The sequence below is a fragment of the Natator depressus genome, chromosome 15 (assembly GCF_965152275.1).
Source record: "Natator depressus isolate rNatDep1 chromosome 15, rNatDep2.hap1, whole genome shotgun sequence".
Taxonomy (NCBI): Eukaryota; Metazoa; Chordata; order Testudines; family Cheloniidae; genus Natator; species Natator depressus.
Genome location: NC_134248.1, coordinates 25304415 through 25326669, shown reverse-complemented (window position 1 = coordinate 25326669; position 22255 = coordinate 25304415). Strand labels below are relative to the sequence as shown.

The following is a 22255-nucleotide window of genomic DNA, read 5'->3' as shown; positions in this document are numbered from 1 at the left end:
CTAAGGATTTCAAAACATCTCTTGGAGGATAGATCGACACTGCCAGGTTGCATAGGTCTATGATGTAGGTTGTTTAAAATGAAATTAAATAATTGGTGAGCAGATTAACAAAAACCTAATGGACCAAATTCATACGTGGCATAACCAGGTACAATTGCATTGACTTCAACAGAGCTACATCAATTTATAACAGGTATGAATTTGGTGACTGATATATCAATCACAACATTTTCATGAGGTTTACAAAAACATGTTATTGGGGGCATTTAAACATTTTTCTGCAGTGCTGGGAACCAAAACCCAACAACACTAAATTAATACACAACTAACCAGAAAGTGAAAATGACTACTCCACCTTTAGTTGTCTAAGATGAATGAAATGCAAAATATGAACCAACAGCATAAATGGTAAATAAACTAGATTTTTTTTTAAACTTTCTCCCTACTAATAAGCTACTAGTAATGGGGGAAGAAAAAAATATATATGATTTTTATTTTGACAGTGCCCCTCTACAACCACCAGATTTTTCAAGCAATCTAGCATTTAAAGAAGAACTGTAATTATCTGCATGGAATTTAATTTATTGTGACTGTGGCTAAGTATTTTATATACAATAATGACAATATTTCTTGAAGTAATAATGTGGAAATGCATGACTGGCTTCCTCTACCCATTTATTCAAGTTTTAGTTTTGATATTTAAAAAAAAAAAAAAAAACAAAAAACACACAAATATTCAGAGAAGGATTCCTTAATTAGGCATATTTTACAACCAGGCTATTTTCTCTCTTCTTTTGGCATATACACCCTTTACTCATCCACTTGGTCTTGAAAATATTCATCTAAGGTAGCAGGTTTATCTTCTTCATTTTCCTGCCACAAAATAAACGAAGTAAATATTGGTTCAATTTTTTTTCTATGATTACATCTATTCTATGGCATTTTTATTGCAACAGGCATCACAACATTCCTTAAAACAGGTAATAAGGAATACCAAGAAGCAATCTGGTTTCTGCAGTCCTCTTAGATACTATAGATCCAAGGATTAGAGTGTAACAAATCTGAATCCAGGCATACTGTATATTTTGTTACAGTGTGTATGGTAACACCCATTGTTTCATGTTCTCTGTGTATATAAAATCTCCCCACTGTATTTTCCACTGCATGCGTCTGATGAAGTGAGCTGTAGCTCACGAAAGCTTATGCTCAAATAAATTTGTTAGTCTCTAAGGTGCCATAAGTACTCCTTTTCTTTTTGCGGATACAGACTAACACGGCTGCTACTCTGAAACCCTGTATATTTAAAGAGTACTGAACAACTGATTTCAAAATGGAATAAGAAGGGCAGATATTTATTTCTTCAGGATTCATGAATATCTGAATAGTAATAAAACTAAGTATGGCTTTGATCTGAGTTTAATGCATCTGTGTCATTAGAATCTATATTTTAGATATTATTCTATAGCTCAAACAAAAGGTATGGGCTTGATGCAGAAATTGTTGGGTGGGATCCTTTGGCCAGTGTCATGCAAGAAGTCAAACTAGAAGATCCCAAGGGTCACTTCCGGCTTTAAAAACCTAGGATTCCATTAATTTGAAACCTAGTTTGATGAATAATGCAGCCCACAGAATGCATTTTTCAAACTTGCAGAACCATGCCAAGAGAGCTTTTCCATACCCATCCATTTTCATTGCAGGGGTTAAATGTCACAGTTAATTCATCAACTAAACTCTGCCCTGCTCAGTGCTGAAAATGCTGGCCAGCTCCTCTTCTGCTGCACAAATCCTTCTCGGCAGTGTCAGTGCCCATGCTTCAAAGTAACACCAACCCTCTTAAACTCAAAGAATTACATGTAATTGGTTGGGTTGAGTTTTTTTTAAACTTTACATTTTAAAAGACAAAAGGGCTTTACCTTTGGTTCTTTAAATTCCAGATCTTCCCCGTACTGAATGGCGAAGTCTATGTGCTGTAGCACAATATTTATGCTTTCCTCGTCAGAGTGATCATAAGGTAAAAATCGAACCATGCTGTAGTCATCAATCTGCAGGAAGGTTTCAAAAGGATGACTCTTAGAGGATGTGTTAAATAAATAATAAAGAACACTCAATACTTCAAAACAACAAGCATTAATCCACACAAACTCTAACAAGACAGGGATGCTAACAGATCAGTTGCTTTACCGATGGGGAAAGCAAGATAAAAGGCCACATAGCAAACCAGTGACAGAGTCAAGATTAGAATTCTGGCGCTCCTGGCTGCCTGTCCTCAGTTCAATCCACTACACTGCTTACACATCAGGATCACTTAGATGTTATCTTGACTATATGCTTAACTTATGAGAGAGTCTGAGTTTCAGTCTAGCATCCAGTGATGGTGAGAGACTAGGCTTAAAAAAATCCAATTTGTCAGCATTTTCACTCATAAATCTGAGAATTCCCTAGGTCAGTGGTCTCCAATGTGGGGTCCCTGGACCTTTCGGGGTTCATCATGCATTATTCGGGGGTCAGTCCCTAAAGCTAAGGCTGGAATGCACCGAAATAGCATTCTGGCACTCTTGCAGCATGGAGGATGCCATTTTGTTCTCAAAATAGCATCCTCTGCACAGTGTAACCTCCCATGCAGTGTGTGAGAGAGGTCACGCTGACAGGTGTGTTCCAGGAGCACTGAAAACGGAAGGGGTTGAGGACATTTAGGGTTGGATGCTAAAGAGGTCCTTGATGGAAAAAAGTTTGGGAACCACTGCTCTAGTTCCCAGCAATACTAGTAAATCAGTTGTATCACAACATCATTTTTGAGAAAGATCTAAATATTTTAGAAACTATAAAAATAAGCATGTTCAGAAAAATTAACCCTGATACTGTAATATTTGTAAATCATAAAGGATTGAATTTCAAAAAGTATATTGCACCAGTTAGGATAGAACACCAACATATCACTTACCAATCCACATATAGCTTTAGTCAGTTTCTTAAACATTGTACTTTTTAGTATATTTGCAGAATCTTCGATCACAGAATACATATCGGGATCTAAATACCTGAAAAAACGTTAGAAAAACATCTGTCAAGACTTTGAATAATGCATGGTACCTTCAAATCATTGCCACCATTGCTTGTGGTTTTGTACTTTTAATTAATTAATTTTAGGTGGGAACATATTTGCAGATGCTATTTTAAAAATAGAGTTTTCTTACATGTATAAACATCATAGTTTACAAGATTATGATTTCTAGTATCAAGCTCACTAAACTTTTAATTTTCTACTTATAGGTTAGATGAATATTTAAGTATTAGGGGGTAGCCGTGTTAGTCTGTATCCATAAAAACAACGAGGAGCCTGGTGGCACCTTAAAGACTAGCAGATTTATTTGGGCATAAGCTTTTGTGAGTAAAAAACCCACTTCTTCAGATGCAACAGATTTATTTAGGCTAAAGAAGTGGGTTTTTTACCCACACGAAAGCTCTATGAATATTTAAAACATTTTTGGAGAGACTATAGGAGAAATGTAGCTCTTGGTATTTGCATATAAAGAAAAGGGACTATATTTTCATTGCTATAAACAGTTACAATATGATGAAGCAGGAGGACCTCTAATTTAGGATTTGAACTACATAGGCAAAATCCTCTGTAAATGGATTCAGAAGGATCTTACAGTTCTCCAAGACAATTTTCTATCCATGCGTATACACATATAGATGCAGAAGATCATCCAACAAAGTTAGCTGCAAATTATTAGAGGCTACACGGTAAATGTCTCAACAATTTAACAACTCCGTCTGGCTTCTGCTCCCCACAAGCTGTCCCCAGAGATTCCATTTTCACTTTGGGAGGACATAAGATTGAATTTGTCCTGAATCTTGCCTCATGGTGTCAAAACACAGAATACATACTTTTCAAAAAACTTACTTTTCAATTTCCGTTTTAGCTTTCTTGCTCAACAAATCCATTTTGGTCATGATGTTGATCTGTGGAATCTCTAACGATATCATTGCACTGAGGGCTGCCAAGACACCAGAAATAAACTGACAAAATAAGAAAAGTGGCTAAATTAAATACAGACACACAAATATACAGCAATACCTTAAGAGTTTTTAAAAGGTACCCAGTAAACACTGCAGTAAATATACTGCTACTGCATTGCAACAGTGCACTAAACTTCATGATATAAGGAAGCAGTTAGTGATGCTGCCCTCATAGAGCTTTGGTGTCGCAACAAAACCGTAACAACCCCACCTTCCCCAGGTCTAGAATCTTTGAAATAGTTAAATAAATGATGAGCACAGGTGTATGCTCTAAATGTTATTTATTTTTAAAAGGGCAAGCTCCTTTGTAAAGCACTTTAATACCTTCTGTCTGAAGATCTTACAAGTGCAGAATGTAAGTGGTATCCTAAGGACTTGAAAAAAATATAGCAGACACCTTCTAGCCAGGATAAAACGACCCTTACTCCTCTAAGCCCCACATATAAAGTGACTATACTATGCTCTCTCTTTTCCTTCCCTAGGATAGTTAATTCTGTGTGTTTCCTCTTTTTCTTCTCTTTTCCTACACCCATTAGCCCTCTTTTCCTGCTTTGTATTCTTAGCCTCCTTCCCTATACTTTGGCTACATCTACACTATAAGCTAGGGATGTGATTCCCTTGCTCACATACACACGCTCACCCTAGTTCTCATCAAGCTAGCATGACTATGAACAGAGGCACAGCTGAACAGTGCCAAGTCTAAACCCACCTAAAGTTGGTGAGTATGCACTCGGCATGGCTCAGCCATGTCTCCGCTGCTGCTACCTGTGCTACTGAGTTTACACTGCTATTTATATCGGCGTTAACTTGGTGAGAGCTGGCGCGAGTACATGTACATGAGCAGGGGAATCACATCCTTAGCTTGTAGCGTAGAGATAGCCAGTGTCTCCAGTCCCCAATCTCACTTCCCCTCCATTCTGCACGATATCTTTTTAACTTACCCCGTCAGTCTTTTCCACCCAACCCTATGCATCTCCACACAGCTCACCCCTACACCCTCATTTACAGGAACTGGATATTTTTACCAGAGAGGCAAAACTAGCTACAGATAGATATGAAACTTAGGAGACATTTGTTTGTCCAAGAACATTGCCAGGTCAGAAGTCAACCCACTCCTGGAGGGGCAGGGGTTCGATTCCTATCTCAGCGTGTCCCTGAACCTTACTTCCAGAGCCTCATTTTTCCAAGTGCCAATTTTCCTCATTTTACAGGTTAAGCAAGTGACAGTGTCACACTGCAAGCAATATGAGATCTGGGAAAAAAAACCCAGAATGCCTGACTCCCACTTCCCAAACCCCCCGCCCCTGAACCATTACGCCATAAACAATATTCAGGTTTACAGAAATGTAACAATGGAGAGTTACAGATAGGTGAAAAAACATTATGATTGCTTTTGAATATAGTTATTCACTTCCCCAGATTAATTGTTCTTCTATAAATTATAAACTTCATTGTTACAATCGATTTAAAACTGATACCTTAAAAGATTCCACCATAAACTGAGAATCAACAAGAAAAACTCCACAGACACGGAATTCCCACTGCTGCAGCTGTTCCACCAGCTGTTTCATCACTGGCAAATGAGTATAGAGTTCAATCTGACCTAGGACACATCCATGATTAGTCTGTAGGAATGTAACGCTAATGCAGAGACAGTGCCAGTACGTTAGTTCATAATCAAATATCATTATAACAGATAGACACGGGATATTGCTATTAACATTAGTGAAATCTAGCACAGAATGTGTGATCTTTCTTTTTAGATAATTCTACTTGATCTTGGATAGATTTATATAAAAATAATAAGTGACTTTTTGGCACTGAACAACACAACAGTACAAAAAAGACTTTATCTGCAAATTACTATTACAAGCAAAAATCATCTAAAATTACACATCAGATAAGAAAAAATGAGGGCACCAGAGTACAGAATTTTGCTTACCTGGGCAATCAAAGAGTATGTAGTCATCCTCCACATGGCCAAGACAATCCTCAAGCCAGTCAAAGTTATTGGCAAAGTATTCCATGCAAAATACTAAACCACCATTGGGGCCAAACCTTAAGGAGTCATCTTCCATAACATCATCCACTTCAATTAATTCTCGAATGTCTACAATAAAAGATGCATGTTGTGTGTGTTTGTTTTTTCAACACTGGGTACATACGTTCCAGAGGTAAATTCCTACAACAAATGTAATTCTCAAAACAAACATGACCAACTAAATTTGTTTCAGGTGCTATACCAGCTCCCCCATCCCCACAAGCTTTTTCACAATTTTTGTGATTTTACAGTCACAAATTCCTACTTTTTTGTTGAAAAGGGTTTTTCTTTTCCCTTTGCCATGTGAGAAACCCCTCAAACAAACAAGAGAAACTCACTGAATATACAGGGGAAACAGTAAAGCTGACTATTTCTAAGAAATTTGTTAAATACTGCTGTAGATTCAGGAAAAGTATTTTTGTAGGTCCTACTAATACAGTCTCCAAATGCCTAAAATACGTATATATTGCTTCTTGACTTAGATTTAAAAAACAAACAAACAGATTTAGAACCTGGAGAACACTGTCAATAAAACCAGAACAGCTTTGATATCAAGACAGGTTAAATTTAGACAACTAAATCTGAAAGTATCTTATTAAAAGGTAGGAAAACTCAATCTTCAAGCCTGATTCATCCTGAGTAAGAAGTGTTATATTTTTTACCTGTTTTTGGCAGTTCTGAGAGTATGGGAAATTAAGAAAGTGATCCCAAGCACAACTCACCGGCCATCAGAGGATAATTGAAGAATTCTGCTGCAGGGTCTAGGTTAACAACTTGCACAGAGCGGTTTATGGCTGCACAATGCTGGACCATGGTGGAACAGTAAGTGCTCTGCAATTTAAATAGAAACCTTATTACACAGCTGAAAGTACCTAAAAGGTGTTGCAATTTTACACCTGAAAGGCGAGGCAACTGTATAGCAGTCAAAGCAAGGGTCTGGGAATCAGAACTCCTCCCAGGTTCCACTCCCAACTCTGCCTGTCTTGCTGCATATGTTGGAAAGTTACTGCCCCTCTATGCCTCAGTTTTCCTGGCTATGAAATGGGGATAATACCTCCACTGTATAGCACCTTCCAATCCTCAGAAGGAGCGATGCAAGTGCAATGCAAAGGGTTATTTGTAGGTTACTTCAAAGGATTATTTTATCTGAAGAGCCACCACCGCTTTACATCATTTTAAATTGCAACAATCTCCGACAATGGCACATGGCAACTTCCACTTCAGTTACCCCAAACCCCGTTACACCCATGCCCCCAATTACCCCCAACTACCCCTTACCCCCACACTCCCCAGTTACACCCCCAAATACCCCCCCGGTACAAGGCAGGCAGGGGCCGGTCTCACCTTCCCACTGCCCGCCGGACCCATGACCAGCTGAGCGAAGCGAGGCATGGCTGCCTGCTCCGTTCCCCGAGCCCAGCGCAACGCAGAGACAGCGACCGAGCGGCAGGAATTGGCTATTCCGCGATCCCGTAGCGTGGCGGACAGACACTGCACACACACGCAGTTCCTAGTATACGGAGGCTCGCTGGGCTCAAGCTTCCTGCAGAGGCTGAATCGCGCTGCTCAGCCCAGTTCGCCCCTGCGGAGGAGCCCGAGGCCCGCTGAACTGATATCTTTGCTGGCAGAGGGGGATAGTTTGGTGACTTGCCTGGAAGGTGAAACAGCCAAGGCCTTTATGGCTGTTGGCAGAGCCAGCCTTAGCCTCCGAGCTCCTGGGTCCCCGGCTTGTGCTCAGCCCAGTGAGTCACAGGTTTGTTCAGCAAATGTCAGTGTAAACTGACTGCACAGCACTGCATGCTGGATTTGTGCTGGAAATGGCCCACCTTGATTATCATACACATTGTAAGGAGAGTGATCACTTTAGATAAGCTATTAGCAGCAGGAGAGTGGGGTGGGGGGAGAGAAAACCTTTTGTAGTGATAAACACCCATTTTTTCACGGTTTGTGTATATAAAAACATCTTCTGTATTTTCCACAGTATGCATCGGATGAAGTGAGCTGTAGCTCACGAAAGCTTATGCTCAAATAAATTGGTTAGTCTCTAAGGTGCTGTCATAAATATAAAGGGAAGGGTAAACCCCTTTAAAATCCCTCCTGGCCAGAGGAAATCTCCTCTCACCTGTAAAGGGTTAAGAAGCTAAAGGTAACCTCGCTGGCACCTGACCAAAATGACCAATGAGGAGACAAGATACTTTCAAAAGCTGGGAGGAGGGAGAGAAACAAAGGGTCTGTGTGTCTGTCTATATTCTGTCTTTGCCGGGGATAGACCAGGAATGGAGTCTTAGAACTTTTAGTAAGTGATCTAGCTAGGTACATGTTAGATTATGATTTCTTTAAATGGCTGAGAAAAGAATTGTGCTGAATAGAATAACTATTTCTGTCTGTATCTTTTTTGTAACTTAAGGTTTTGCCTAGAGGGGTTCTCTATGTTTTGAATCTAATTACCCTGTAAGGTATCTACCATCCTGATTTTACAGGGGGGATTTCTTATTTCTAATTACTTCTATTTTTATTAAAAGTCTTCTTGTAAGAAAACTGAATGCTTTTTCATTGTTCTCAGATCCAAGGGTTTGGGTCTGTGGTCACCTATGCAAATTGGTGAGGCTTTTTATCCAACATTTCCCAGGAAAGGGGGGGTACAAGTGTTGGGAGGATTGTTCATTGTTCTTAGGATCCAAGGGTCTGGGTCTGTAGTCACCTAGGCAAATTGGTGAGGCTTTTTACCAAACCTTGTCCAGAAAGTGGGGTGCAAGGTTTTGGGAAGTATTTTGGGGGGAAAGACGTGTCCAAACAGCTCTTCCCCAGTAACCAGTATTTGTTTGGTGGTGGTAGCGGCCAATCCAAGGACAAAGGGTGGAATATTTTGTACCTTGGGGAAGTTTTGACCTAAGCTGGTAAAGATAAGCTTAGGAGGTTTTTCATGCAGGTCCCCACATCTGTACCCTAGAGTTCAGAGTGGGGGAGGAACCTTGACAGGTGCCACAAGTACTCCTTTTCTTTTTGTGAATACAGACTAACACGGCTGTTACTCTGAAACCTATGCGAGACTGTACATCCCCCTGACTGAAAGTCACTGAACATCTAGAGCCCAGGGCCGCGGGGGATAGAGAGCAGGGGATTTCGCCAGGTTCCTCTTATCAATACATCACTAAGTGGTTCCAGTAACTGTGTTATACTGGGGGTATTTGAATGTAAAGAATGAGCCAAATCCCATGGGCTGAGACTCATTGGCTTCAGCAGGACTGCTCACATGAGTTAGGCGAGCTGGATTTGGCTCAGTGTTTTGCCTTGCTTTGATGAATTTCTGATACATCCTTCGGGCAGCTCTCCATACCTGTCTTCTATATACGCACTTGGGACCCAATCCCACAAGGTTTTACTCATCTAAGTAGTTTGTACAATGAAGCGAATTGCCTGGGTAAGGAATATTCATGTGAGTAAAGATTTACAAGATCAGGCCCCCTAAAACAGACACCTTGACTAGGAAGATCCTTATAGCCTCCTTTGTTCCCATTGGCAATTCTGCTGGGAGCTGGGTCTGCCATCTACCACCCTCCCTTTTAGCTCACGTGCACACTGCTACCGGAGGGAGCTCACTGAACAATCTAGCACGCCAAGCAAGCTTACCTCTGCCCCTTAGCCACGCCCCACCCCGCCACATGCTATATATCTCTCCTATAAAAGAGAGTCAGAGATATACCTTACTACAGTGGTCTGGCAACGAGTTGAAGAAAATTGTTGATGCCCACGACCCAACGGAGCTGAGGGTGAGGGGCTTGGGGTGTGGGAAGGGCTCTGAGCTGAGGCATGGAGTTGGGGTGCGGGAAGGGGTCAGGGCTCTGGGCTGGGGGTGCAGGCTGTGGGGGTGGGCTTTGGGGTGCAGGAGGAGACTCCAGGTTTGGGGTGGTCTCAGGACTGGGGTAGGGGATTGGGGTGTGGGGCTGGGGCACAGGCTTACTTGCGGTGGCTCCCAATCAGTGGCACAGCACGGGTGCTAAGGCAGATTTCTGCCTGTCCTGGCACCATGGACCACGCTGTGCCCTGGAAGCGGCCAGCAGGTCTGGCTCCTAGGCAGAGGCACGCAAGCGGCTCTCCGCAGCTCTTGCCTGCAGGCACCGCCCCCCCAGCTCCCATTGGCCAGGAACTGGCCATTGGGAGTGCGGAGCTGGTGCTCAGGGCAGGGGCAGTGCGCTGATTCCAGTGGCCCCCCACCTGGGAGCGGGACCTGCTGCTGGCTGCTTCTAGGGTGCAGTGTGGTATCAGAACAGGTATGGACTAGCCTTGCCTTAGCTGGACAGCACTGCCGAGGAGACTTTTAACGGCTTTGGGAAAGTCACTTCACCAGCCCCTGCCTCCTTCTGTAAAAGGAGGATGACGATACTTTACCTGCTTTGTAAAGTGTATTGAGACCTGTGGACAAAACGTGCCAGAGAGAAGTTTTTGTGTATTCGGAAAAAGAAAAGGAGTACTTATGGCACCTTAGAGACTAACCAATTTATTTGAGCATAAGTTTTTGTGAGCTACAGGAATGAATCATCTATCTATTCAGGATAGATAGATGATTCATTTATCCTGGATAGATGATTATCTATCAGAGGAAGTGAGCTGTAGCTCACGAAAGCTTATGCTCAAATAAATTGGTTAGTCTCTAAGGTGCCACCAGTACTCCTTTTTTCTTTTTGCGAATACAGACTAACACGGCTGCTATTCTGAAACCTTTTTGTGTATTGTTTACTATGGCAACACTCTGCTTGACTTTTTAAAAGTCTGAGTGGGTCAGACTGTAGTTATCCACACTCACAAGGGAACAGGAGGGTGCAGAGATCACAGGTATGCTGATCCTGTAGGGTGCTAGATCCCACTCTTACCCAAGGTGGGGGGCACAGCACACATCCCTTCTCCCGCCTTGCGGTGCCAATAGACCCAGCACTGAAAGAAGCGCCCCCAGCTAACTCCCTCTGGTATCAACAAGTGTCTCCCCTCCAGGTGCCGAACCTAGAGAATGCACCTTAGCTTCCTACACCGCCCCCACCCAAGTTCACTCTACGGAGGCCCTAGTAGCTCAGTAACTTCCCATGGCGAGCGTCTCACCCGCACGTCGTCCCCTCCAAAACCAGGCTCCTCCCTTCCTTAACGTCACACAGAGCGAAGCTTGGCGGCGCCTCTCCCTCGAGCTCTCGCGATAAGGTAGCGGCGGCGGCGCCCCGGGACGTTCTCGCGGTGCTGGTCGGGAAGCTGCATGTGCTGTTGGGGTCGGAGGCAGCAGCAGGAGGAGGAGCCGCCCCCTCCCCCCGAGACTGCGGCGTGAGGGGCCAACCGGGTAATGAGCCCTGCGAGCCGCGGGGGCTCCCCGCCGGGCCCTTCCCCCAGTCTGCACCGCACTCCTTCCCACCCCGCGCGATATCCGGCACCCTTCCCCGTCTGACCCTCCTCACTCCGTCTGACCCCTCCCGGCACCCCTCAGCCTCCCGGCCCCCCTCACTCCCTCTGACCCCTCCCGGCACCCCTCACTCCGTCAGACACCCTTCCGCCTCCCGGGCCCCCTCACTCCCTCTGACCCCTCCCGGCCCCCCTCACCCCGTCAGACACCGCTCACTCCCTCTGACTCCTCCCTTCCCCCAGCACCCCTCACTCCCTCTGACCCCCCCCCCGGCGTCCATCCCTGTCAGATACCCCTCACTCTCTCTGACCCCTCCCGGGACCCCTCCCCTTCAGACACCCCTCACTCCCTCTGACAAACCCCCCCCCGGAACCCCTGCCCTTCAGACACCCTCGCTGACACCCCTCCCTCTGAGACACCCCTCGCTCCCTCTGACCCCCCCCCCCCCGGCACCTCCTCCCCACCCTGACTTTCACCCCTCCGGCATCCCTCCCCACCCTGACTTCCTGTGAGCCCCCAGCACCACTCCCCTTCAGACGCTTCTGATCACCCCCCAGCACCTTTGCCCCTTCAGAAGCTCCTCACCCCCTAGCCCCTTCCCACCCTGGTTCTGTCTAACACTCCCCCTCCCCCCAGCACTCTCCACCACTGCCAGCTCTTCCCCTTGACTCCATCTCCACCCCCACATTCATCTGATCTGATCCTGCTTCTGCCCTGTCAGTACCTGACCCTCGGTACTCCGCATCCTGATCTCTCTGATCCTCCCTCTACTGGCACTCCTCACCCCCCCCCCCCAACTTGGTGTGATCCCCCAGGTATGGCTCATCCTGTCTGCTTAGGGTGACCAGATAGCAAGTGTGAAAAATTGGGACAGGGTAGGGGGTAATAGGTGCCTATATAAGACAAAGCCCCGAATATTGGGACTGTCCCTATAAAATCAGGATATCGGGTCACCCTATGTCTGCTCCACCCTCCCTGGCATGTTCCACATTTCCACCAACGTGCCCAGGCCCCACGTTGTTTTCCACTGCCCCTCTAACCCATATGCCCTCAATTCCTGGATGCTTCATGTTTCCTACAAGCACCCTGACATTTGTCCCAATCCCTCTAATGCTGACTATAACCACTCCATCTCTTGATGGACCTATAGTCCCCTCAACGCACCCACTATTCATCTCGACTGTCACAGCACAACACCCCACATCTCACTTCACTCCACCCCAGTCTGCATGTTTCACTTCCGCACCCCTCCTTTATATGCTGTGTATCTATGCCCCTCCTTATATTTCATTCTCTGTGCACCCACAACCTCATGACACCGAGTGCTCATATGTTCCTGTTGTTTCTTGTCCCATTCCACTCTTTCCAATTGCTCCCTCCCCCATCCTTGTAGCTACATGAGCTTTAATCTCTGAGCCTCTGTAGTCCTCTAAAATGGGCACATTAGGGAAGATGACTTACTCTTCATCCTCCAATATTTCAGCAATTTAAAACAAGAATTTGTAGTTATGTTTTTTCCTCTTGTGGCCTGCAGGTTTGTGAGATGGCAACGGATACAGCTGAGTCCACAGTCCCTGACTACAAAGGAGACCTAAGGAGCAACGCCAGGTCAGATGCAGACTATCCCCTCCGGGTCCTCTACTGTGGAGGCAAGTGCTGAGGAGGCACTTACATATGATGCCTCTGGTGCTGTACAAATGATGATAGCTCAGTGCAGGTGATGATAGAGAGATCCACTTTCAAGTCATAAGTCTCAGCTTGCAGAACTGGGGGAAGGGTCTGCTTTTTGCACTGTGCAGTCTCCTCTCTGTAATGCTTCATGCTACAATATCTGTGAGTTTACTCTTAACCTAGCGTTGGTATTCAAAGTACTGTCACCTGGTGTTTACCGAGAGCATTTGTGACAGTACTTTTAATTTGTGGTGGGTTAAACAGGACTTCTCAATTGGCATGTCTGTTTATGGCTTCCTATTCAAGAAGAAGGAGTTGCTCTCTTAAATTAATGGGCATCACACTTGGATTGTGTACGCTTCTGGGCTGAGACCCTTTCTGTACAGAGTAAAGTGCCTATTGCAAAGCAGCTCTGATCCTGACTGGGGCATCTAGGTATTACTGTAATACTAGTAATAAAACTAGAACTAAGGGAAGGAAATTCTCTGTACAGTTGGGTCTGCCTGCTTTATCCACTGTTATATGAGATCAGAGTCAAATATTATGGCCAGATTTAAAAAGGGACTGAATAATTTTGAGTTTGTTTATACATATAATTAGCTCATCTTAATTAATTAGTCTCTTACTCCACCTTTTCATGTTTTCTGTGTGTGTGTGTGTGTATGTGTGTATATATATATATATTACACACACACAGAAAACATGAAAAGGTGGAGTAAGAGACTAATTAAGATGAGCTATTTTTTATATATAATATATATATATAATGTGTGTGTGTGTATGTATGTGTATACTTCTTACTATATGTTCCATTCTATGCATCCAATGAAGTGGGCTTTAGCCCACGAAAGCTTATGTTCAAATAAATTTGTTAGTCTCTCAGGTGCCACAAGTACTCCTGTTCTTTTTGCAGATACAGACTAACACGGCTGCTACTCTGAAACCTCTCTCTCTCTATATATATAATATAGATAAATTAAAATTAATTTTAAAAAAATCACCTAGTTGACTAGGTATATTTTGGGTCTCTACCTTTCTCCTTGGATATTGGCTTCTCTTTGGGGCAGCAAAATTAAATAGATGATCCAGTAATCTCCTGTGGCAAATATCATCTGCCTCAAGGAGAAGTGGTGTCTCCTTATTTTGCCTGAAAGATCTGCGCACCCTCTGCTCGCTCTTCTCCCTGGCCATAGAAATTACTCTCATGCTGAGCCTTGATTCTAATGCATAGTGTCTGAACAAATGACTAGTAAGAGAAAACTGAAACTCTGGTTGACCTCAACAAAATAAACATCATTTTTGCGGCAAGGGCTTGGTGGTTATTTCACTGGCCTTTTATCCTCTGGATCCTGGGTTTAAAAGATGATTTAGTTCTGTAGCACTACAGATGTGTTTATGACTTAACAGGAAAATGCCCTGTTGAGGTGTTTCCATTTCAAGTAAATCTAAATGATGTCTAAATCTTGACTTTGGTCACAAATTAAAATGTGTTGGACTTCTTAGTTTTCACTCATCTTGGAGTACCTCACAGAATCACTTCCTAGCTTGGCACAGCTCAGGAGGGTCAGGATTGCAATACTAGGGTTGCTTCATGCTAGAGTGGCATTCTTATTGCTAAGCAAGTGAGAAGATTCAAAGTTGTGGTCACTCTGTGCACTCTTGAGTTAAGGAAGTTTTCTTGTCCTCAGGTGCAAACTTCCTGGCTTTTATCTTTTTATGTTACAGCCTCATAATATAGCTATAGGATTTTATATGTAAAGTATCAGATATTAAAGGCTATTAAAAATTGTAGTTGAGACACCAACTGTTCGACTGCAGTAGCTCCAAGAGATCCAACCTCACAATTCTTGATTCTGTATTATGCAGACACCGATGTTATTACTTATTAGTATTAAGAGTACATATGAAGAAAATGCATGGTGTGTATTCTTGAAAGCTATGTATTATGATGGGCTCGAGGGGCAAACACCCACTGGATCACTTTGTCCATCCCTCTTGCTAGGGCAGGTTTGGTCTCTACAATGCATTGTGGTCTGCCTTTCCTGAAGTTTTGAATTTAGGGCATTCAGGCTGAGACAAATGCATTGCCTTAGTGTAAAATAGATGCAGAATTATAGAATATAGATTGTGTATCCACAGTGGCATCTTCATTTTGTTGTTTCTGCGTGTCCAGTACTAGGACTATAGGTAGGCAGCATGATCCAGTAGTAAAGAAAGATAACCACTAGAATGTAATGGATAGGGAAAAACAATAGTGAGAATATTTTGGAGAGTTGATAAGACAGAATATACTTTCTCTTGTTTTTAGGATATGATTTAGTAGATATATTTAGCAGAGAGGTACAACATTTTGATACTTTTTCAGAACTCAGGGCTGGGTGCTGAGTTGCTAACAGAGCAATGTCGTTAATAGATGTCAACTTAATGGCATAAAAACTCACCCAAAGATTAAAATGACAGATTGTTTTTGATATGAAATATTAATGGGTGAAGAATTTAAATTTCTTAATAATCTCCTTCTTTTCCTTCCCCAGTCTGTTCATTGCCAACAGAGGTGAGTTCATTTCACATTTGGATTTATTCTCCCCTCCTCCAACCTGGTCCTCCATGTACCAACTATGGGGATTTTTGCTGCCCTTCTCCGCTTGCTATAATTCAACCCTTAAAGTTCTATGCTGCAGCCACTATCTGGCTGAAGAAGAATGTGCAGAGCTCCCTTGGAACCAGTCAGTGTTGATCTAGGAGACACCATTGAGCTATACAGGACGACTGTCCTCCAGCCTCCTGGGTAGCAAACGGACAGTCTTCATAGTTTGTCTTGCCCAGCCCCTGTTGGTCTGAAGAATTGAACATGTCTCTTGTAAGGTGGTGCACAGCACAGTCACTAATGAATTAGTCTGATCATAGAATATCGGGGTTGGAAGGGACCTCAGGAGGTCATCTAGTCCAACCCCCTGCTCAAAGCAGGACCAATCCCCAATTTTTGCCCCAGATCCCTAAATAGCCCCCTCAAGGATTGAACTCACAACCCTGGGTTTAGCAGGCCAATGCTCAAACCACTGAGCTATCCCTCCCCCCAGGATCCTATGTTACTTGCTTCTGCTTTTTTTCCTGCACCCCATCAGAACTTCTCCACAAATCCTGCCTATGCACCAGCTCCATTTCACTCCATAATCCAGACCTAAAACTTTACTGCCAGTTAACAAATGAAATCAACTGAAGTGGATGTCCCCAAGGAAAATGAAGAAATAGCTTGCATTTTATCTTGCTGCTAATTTGCCTGTTAATCAGATTCTCACTGTGTATTAGTGGTATATTTTGTAATTTCTCAGATAATTTATATGTGGCCTTTCCCCACTAGTACTGTGAATACATGCCTGATGTGGCTAAATGCAGACAATGGTTAGAGAAGAATTTTCCAAATGAATTTGCAAAACTTACTGTAGGTAAGAATCTTTCTGTATTTTTCCAGTTGATCAGGGCTTGTGACCTAAAGACAGAAGGTTGCATGTGTAAACAAAACCCGACATCCTGTGAGAATTATATATTATGGTACACTGCTGAAATTGAACATTCTACTTCTGTCCATTCTCTGATCCATGTAATTGTACTGTAATAATCTTTACCACCCTACTATTCATCTCCCTTCTCTGGTCATGTCAAGTCTAAAATTTAGATTAAGCTGCCTAAGGGAGGTGGTATGATGTTTTACAGCTTCTGTGAAGGCCTTGTATACTTTTGGGTGCTGTGAAATAATAGCTTGACAACATGTGAGAATACGCTATATTCTGTCAAATAATGTTTAACATGACACATACAGCTTCCTCCCAGGGCTACACAGAAATTTCCTATTGTACCCAGTCATCTGTTCAGTTAAGATTACATCTAGAATTGCTATTAACTTGACTGGTGAGTTAGTTCAATTTTAAACTACCCATAGGTGGAAAAGTAATAAATGCTATCTATTGGGATTCTAAACAAGAAGTATTACTGGTGAAAATAAGTGGAACACTAATGACAATGTTGATACTAATCTCTCTCTTAAAAACTATTATATGGAGAGGCTACTTTGGAAAGAATGTAGCCTGAGGCTAAGGTTTCTTAATGTTTGATGTCTTATTTGTGCAAATGTGGTGATATAATGCCATGCACAAAACAAACGTCTGCAGATGGGATACTGCATTGATAGAATAGGCATTAAAGTAACATCTTACTAAGCCTGAGAATCACCTTGCAGATGCAATATGTCAGACATGTGGGAGTCCTACTTATTAAACCTTTATTTTTTTTTTTTTATGTAATAAGAAAATTCACCAAAACAGGAGACTGGATTTGGAGAAGGTCAAGGAACAGCAGGAGAAGAGGAGGAGAAGAAAAAGCAAAAGAGAGGCAAGGTCTAAATAGCTGATTGTGGTATTAATCTAGCCCATAAACTTAGAACCTGTCTTACATATGCAGTTTGTAGAATCTTTGTCTACTTTGGGACAGTGACCTCTAGCACAACTTCTCAACCTCTTGGATCATTTTATAAAACTAATTTATTAGCTGTTGAGGTAATGGTGCACAGAACAAATCCTGTACGTGAATATTCCTGCAAATTGGTGCAGATATATGGTGCACAGTGCTGAGAATGTCAGGCAGCCTGGCAAAAGAGTCAAGGCAGTAATGATACCAAATGCATATAAAAGATGCAAATTGTATTTCCTGGTCATTCAGATCATTATCATCCAAAGGGCCCAGTCAACACTGGGGCTCCCTTGTGCTGGGTGCTGTACAAAGATGTACGTGGCTGACGGTCTCTGGCCCAGAAAACTTGGTCTAAAGGCTCCGTGTGTCTGCGTGAGATAAAAGGGCTTCAGTAAAGCTGAAAAACCAGGAAAATTTGTAGTCATGTATTAGACTGCAGGGTTGACTAAATCCACTGTGAGTACTAGGATAGTAAAAATGTTACCTGCTTATAACTATCAAAGGTTTGCTGTAAATGCTGCATTTTAATACAGGAATTAACTCTCTCTGATTGGCTAGGTGTGTGTGTATATAGTACACAAAACTGTTTTAACACTGAGTACTGAAGTCCGGTTTCCTGCATCTGTAATATTTTAACCCTTCTCAGACTTAATGTCCTTTAGTCAATACTGTCATAAGTAGGAATAAGAAATAAAAATTAATGTTTCACCCTTAGCTGACCGTGTATTAATGGTTCTTGTAATATTGTAACTTTATGGCATGATTAAGACAACTGTGAGATATGTTATATTATCAATATAGCTACAACAACGCTGCAATGTTGTAGCTATATTGATATAACATATTAGGCAACATATGTAATGTTTATTATAATTTAAGTGTTGTATGGGAATGTATAGCTTTAAAATGGAGGTAAGGGTGACAGCAACTTTTTCAAAATTACTAAGTGAAAATTTTTTTGCATATTTCAGGTTCTTATTTTTCTGATGTGCAAGCGCAGTATATGAAATGATTACTTAGATACTGATTTAATTTTGTCCTGTCTCAAAGGTGGAAGGGGTCAGATAAAACAGAAGAAGAAGACTGTACCACAGAAAGTTACAATAGCTAAAATTCCTAGAGCAAAGAAGAAATATGTCACAAGAGTGTGTGGCCTTGCAACTTTTGGTGAGTTTGCCAAGTGAACACTTCATTATTCTAACCACATTTGCTTTTGACCATTGAGTTATATTAACTCAACATTTTTGTTGGTTCATATTAGCAGGAAAAATTTCAGCAGCAAACTTCTTTTGACAGGTTTCAGAGTGGTAGCCGTGTTAGTCTGTTTCAGCAAAAACAACGAGGAGTCCTTGTGGCACCTTAGAGACTAACACATTTATTTGGGCATAAGCTTTCATGGGCTAGAACCCACTTCATCAGATGCATGGAGTAGAAAATATAGTAGCAGGTATATTTATACATAGTACATGAAAAGATGGGAGTTGCCTTACCAGGTGGGGGGTCAGTCTAATGAGACAATTCAATTAACAGTAGAATACCAAGGGAGGAAAAATCACTTTTGTAGTGGTAATGAGGGTGGCCCATTTCAAACAGTTGACAAGAAGGTGTGAGTAACAGTAGGGGGAAATTAGTATGGTAAAATTAGGTTTTGTAATGACTCATCCACTCCCAGTCTTTATTCAGGCCTAATTTGATGGTGTCCAGTTTGCAAATTAATTCCAGTTCTGCAGTTCACGTTGGTGAACTGAACTTTGACTTTGTCCTCACCCACAACTGTTTCAGATTTGGGGACAATTTATACCTTCAAGTCAGCGGGACTGCTATGGTAGCCCACAAAAGCTTATGCCCAAATAAATTTGTTAAACTTCTTTTGAGTCACTTTCTCTTTCTGCTTTTGATTTCACTCTACTGTCCTGCTATTTCTGTGCTCCTGTCTCTGCTTCTCCAGACCTCTCTCTCCTTAAAAATCAACTTCAAGCAATTTTTTTTTTCATCTCTAACCAGAGTTATTTGAGATGGGTTCTGCACAGTCCCACTTTTGGGATGCCCCAACCATGCAGCATTGTTTCATCCCAAGAGTGGGAACTTGTAGCGACCACTCAGAGAAGAAATATTAGAGAAAATTAAAATGTCCTCTGAAAAGTTATGCCAAATTCAGAGAATAAATGGTCCTGAAATGTTACACACTTATAGATCTGCTTTAACTAGAAACCTTGGCACAACCTTAACTGTGATGAAACTAGTTGCTACTGTTATCTTCCTAATTAAATCCAGGTTTAAATTGTGTGTGTTTAAGCTAGAGAAGACATTATGATACTGACTGTCTTAATTCTATAAATTTCTTCTATGTAAACAGAAATTGATCTGAAGGAAGCACAAAGGTTTTTTGCTCAGAAATTCTCTTGCGGTGCCTCAGTAACAGGAGAAGATGAAATCATAATTCAGGGGGACTTTACAGATGACATTATTGATGTAATCCAGGAGAAGTGGCCTGAGGTAAATGTGACTTATTTTTATCACATCATAGTCATGAAATTACTAGTTAAGTCATAAGGCTGTAGCCCATGCTCTTCTGATATGATTCTGAAAATTGTTTTAGTTTTCATTTCCACCCTGGCCACAGGTAGAAATGTAAGATACCAAACTAAGAGGGCAGTGGTCTACCTTGATATGTCCACTCCTAAACAGTACCTAATCCTTCATAAGAACCTGACACCCAAATATCCGTTTATCTTCCAAAAAATTACATAAGTATCTGCTGCTAGGTGCTTGGATACTACAGTGATGAAAGACACAAATAGCTGGATAGATATAAACATCTCCATGACTTCTCCCACACTGTTCCTTGTATGTGGAATGTTTCCCCGACAGATCAAGTTCCTTCTCAACCATATGTCTGTTGCTACCTATGAGAAATTAGTTAACGTTTAAGTAGTTGGACTGAGATTCAGATGGTTCAGAAGTGGTTTGAGTTCTACTGATGTAATTATAACCAGACATTTTTATTGGCTTGTATCTGTGTCTCTCTCCTGCCCTTGTATATTGACCATTTGTTGGTGCCCATTATGCAATGGATTCTGTGACTGGCCTTGTTGATTTCAGTGGGGCTCTATATGGACCCAGAGATCCATTCATGTAAAATTCATCACAGGGTGAGAGCCTTAAATGGGAAGCTCATCAGAGAGTGACTTTCTGTAAAGAACCTAGCACAGCAGGGCATAGTGAGGAATGCACACTTTTTTTTCCCCCCACTTAAAGTAATATCTGTTTGTTGTAGGTGGATGATGACAGCATTGAAGATCTTGGAGAAGTGAAGAAGTGATTTTGAAAGACTGCCTTTATTTAAATACATGGTTATAGTTGACAGAGCCAAAGCGAGGCTTCTAAATGCATTTACTCTGCAGTAAACTGTAGGGTGTCCTTACCCATGGCATTATCACCATTCTATATAGGCTGCTTGGTTTGTTTTTGTTGTGACTTTTGCCAAAGTTCAACTGGGGGTTCTATCATGCTCATGCATGAAGGTAGGGATTTAATTAAATAAAGTTATTGTTCCTCACTTACCGAGGTTATTGTCTCTTTACAGCTGTTTTTATTTTTGTAACCGAATTTAAAGAGTTTTAAGACCTGATTCAGTAAAAATTAGGGCTGTCAAGCGATTAAAAAAATTAATCGCGATTAATTGCACTGTTAAAACAATAATAGAATACCATGTATTTAAATATTTTTGGATGTTCTCTACATTTTCAAATATTGATTTCAATTACAACTCAGAATACAAAGTGTACAGTGTGGCGGTTCCATGACAAGACAGAACACAGCTTTTAGCAAGCAAGCAGGCTGGTCTCTGCTAACGGGCTTCCGCCTGTCAGCTTTCCACCTTCCCCTTTATTCTCTCTCTCTCCCCGCGCATTACATTCTCCAACAGATAAAAGGAATACACTGGCTTTGTTTAACATTCTTATTTACCAATTTCTATCTACCGCATTCCTTGCTCTCGGGCCTTGAGCCCAGTCCTGAGAGGCTTCCCATGATACATATCATCTTGGCGAGATTCCAAGGTTGATGCCCTTGGATGGAGCAGTGTGTGCACTACTCCTACACAACACTCCGGGTGTGCCCTGAATGTTGCCAAGCGCATAAACCTTTATGAATCCTACAGTACAGTGCTCACTTTATATTTTTTATTACAAATACTTGCTCTGTAAAAAACAAAAGAAATAGTATTTTTCAGTTCACCTAATACAAGTACTGTAGTGCAGTCTCTTTATCATGAAAGTTGAACTTACAAATGTAGAATTATGTATAAAAAAACCTGCATTCAAAAGTATTTAAAACTTTAGAGCCTACAAGTCCAATCAGTCCTACTTCTTGTTCAGCCAATCACTCAGACAAACAATTTGTTTACATTTGCAGGAGATAATGCTGCCTGCTTCTTGTTCACAATATCACCTGAAAGTGAGAACAGGTGTTCTCATGGCACTGTAACTGGCGTTGCAAGATATTTACATGCCAGATGTGCTAAAGAGTCATACGTCCCTTCATGCTTCAACCACCATTCTAGAGGACATGCATCCATGCTGATGACTGGTTCTGCTTGATAACAATCCAAAGCAGAGCAGACCAACGCATGTTCATTTTCATCATCTGAGTCAGATGCCACCAGCAGA

The 22255-nt window shown here is 42.1% G+C and overlaps 2 protein-coding genes across 2 annotated transcripts; one reads left to right on the top strand and one right to left on the bottom strand.

Annotated features, from left to right (window-relative positions):
- Window positions 1-699: 699 nt before the first annotated feature.
- Window positions 700-7582, bottom strand: GPN3 (GPN-loop GTPase 3). Its single transcript, XM_074972329.1, has 8 exons — window positions 7409-7582; window positions 6787-6895; window positions 5966-6133; window positions 5502-5626; window positions 3908-4023; window positions 2942-3038; window positions 1914-2042; window positions 700-873 (listed from the first exon to the last, which is right to left on the bottom strand). The coding sequence occupies exons 1-8, from the start codon at window positions 7454-7456 to the stop codon at window positions 811-813; spliced, it is 855 nt and encodes a 284-aa protein (XP_074828430.1). The 5' UTR covers window positions 7457-7582; the 3' UTR covers window positions 700-810.
- A 3800-nt stretch (window positions 7583-11382) lies between these two features.
- DENR (density regulated re-initiation and release factor) lies at window positions 11383-21122 on the top strand. Its single transcript, XM_074972332.1, has 8 exons — window positions 11383-11387; window positions 12982-13096; window positions 15653-15672; window positions 16480-16564; window positions 17424-17507; window positions 18636-18752; window positions 19942-20081; window positions 20863-21122. The coding sequence occupies exons 2-8, from the start codon at window positions 12991-12993 to the stop codon at window positions 20905-20907; spliced, it is 597 nt and encodes a 198-aa protein (XP_074828433.1). The 5' UTR covers window positions 11383-11387; window positions 12982-12990; the 3' UTR covers window positions 20908-21122.
- Window positions 21123-22255: the final 1133 nt, after the last annotated feature.

What these genes read in the sequence shown, in the direction of transcription:
- GPN3 (XM_074972329.1), bottom strand. Translation starts at nt 7,456, where the DNA reads ATGCCTCGCTTCGCTCAGCTGGTCATGGGTCCGGCGGGCAGTGGGAAG. An exon ending in GTCCGGCGGGCAGTGGGAAG is followed by an intron (nt 6,896 to 7,408) that starts GTGAGACCGGCC and finishes TTTAAATTGCAG; the next exon opens with AGCACTTACTGTTCCACCAT. An exon ending in TGGAATTTAAAGAACCAAAG is followed by an intron (nt 874 to 1,913) that starts GTAAAGCCCTTT and finishes ATTTTGTGGCAG; the next exon opens with GAAAATGAAGAAGATAAACC.
- DENR (XM_074972332.1), top strand. Translation starts at nt 12,991, where the DNA reads ATGGCAACGGATACAGCTGAGTCCACAGTCCCTGACTACAAAGGAGAC. An exon ending in GTGTGGCCTTGCAACTTTTG is followed by an intron (nt 18,753 to 19,941) that starts GTGAGTTTGCCA and finishes CTATGTAAACAG; the next exon opens with AAATTGATCTGAAGGAAGCA. An exon ending in TCCAGGAGAAGTGGCCTGAG is followed by an intron (nt 20,082 to 20,862) that starts GTAAATGTGACT and finishes TGTTTGTTGTAG; the next exon opens with GTGGATGATGACAGCATTGA.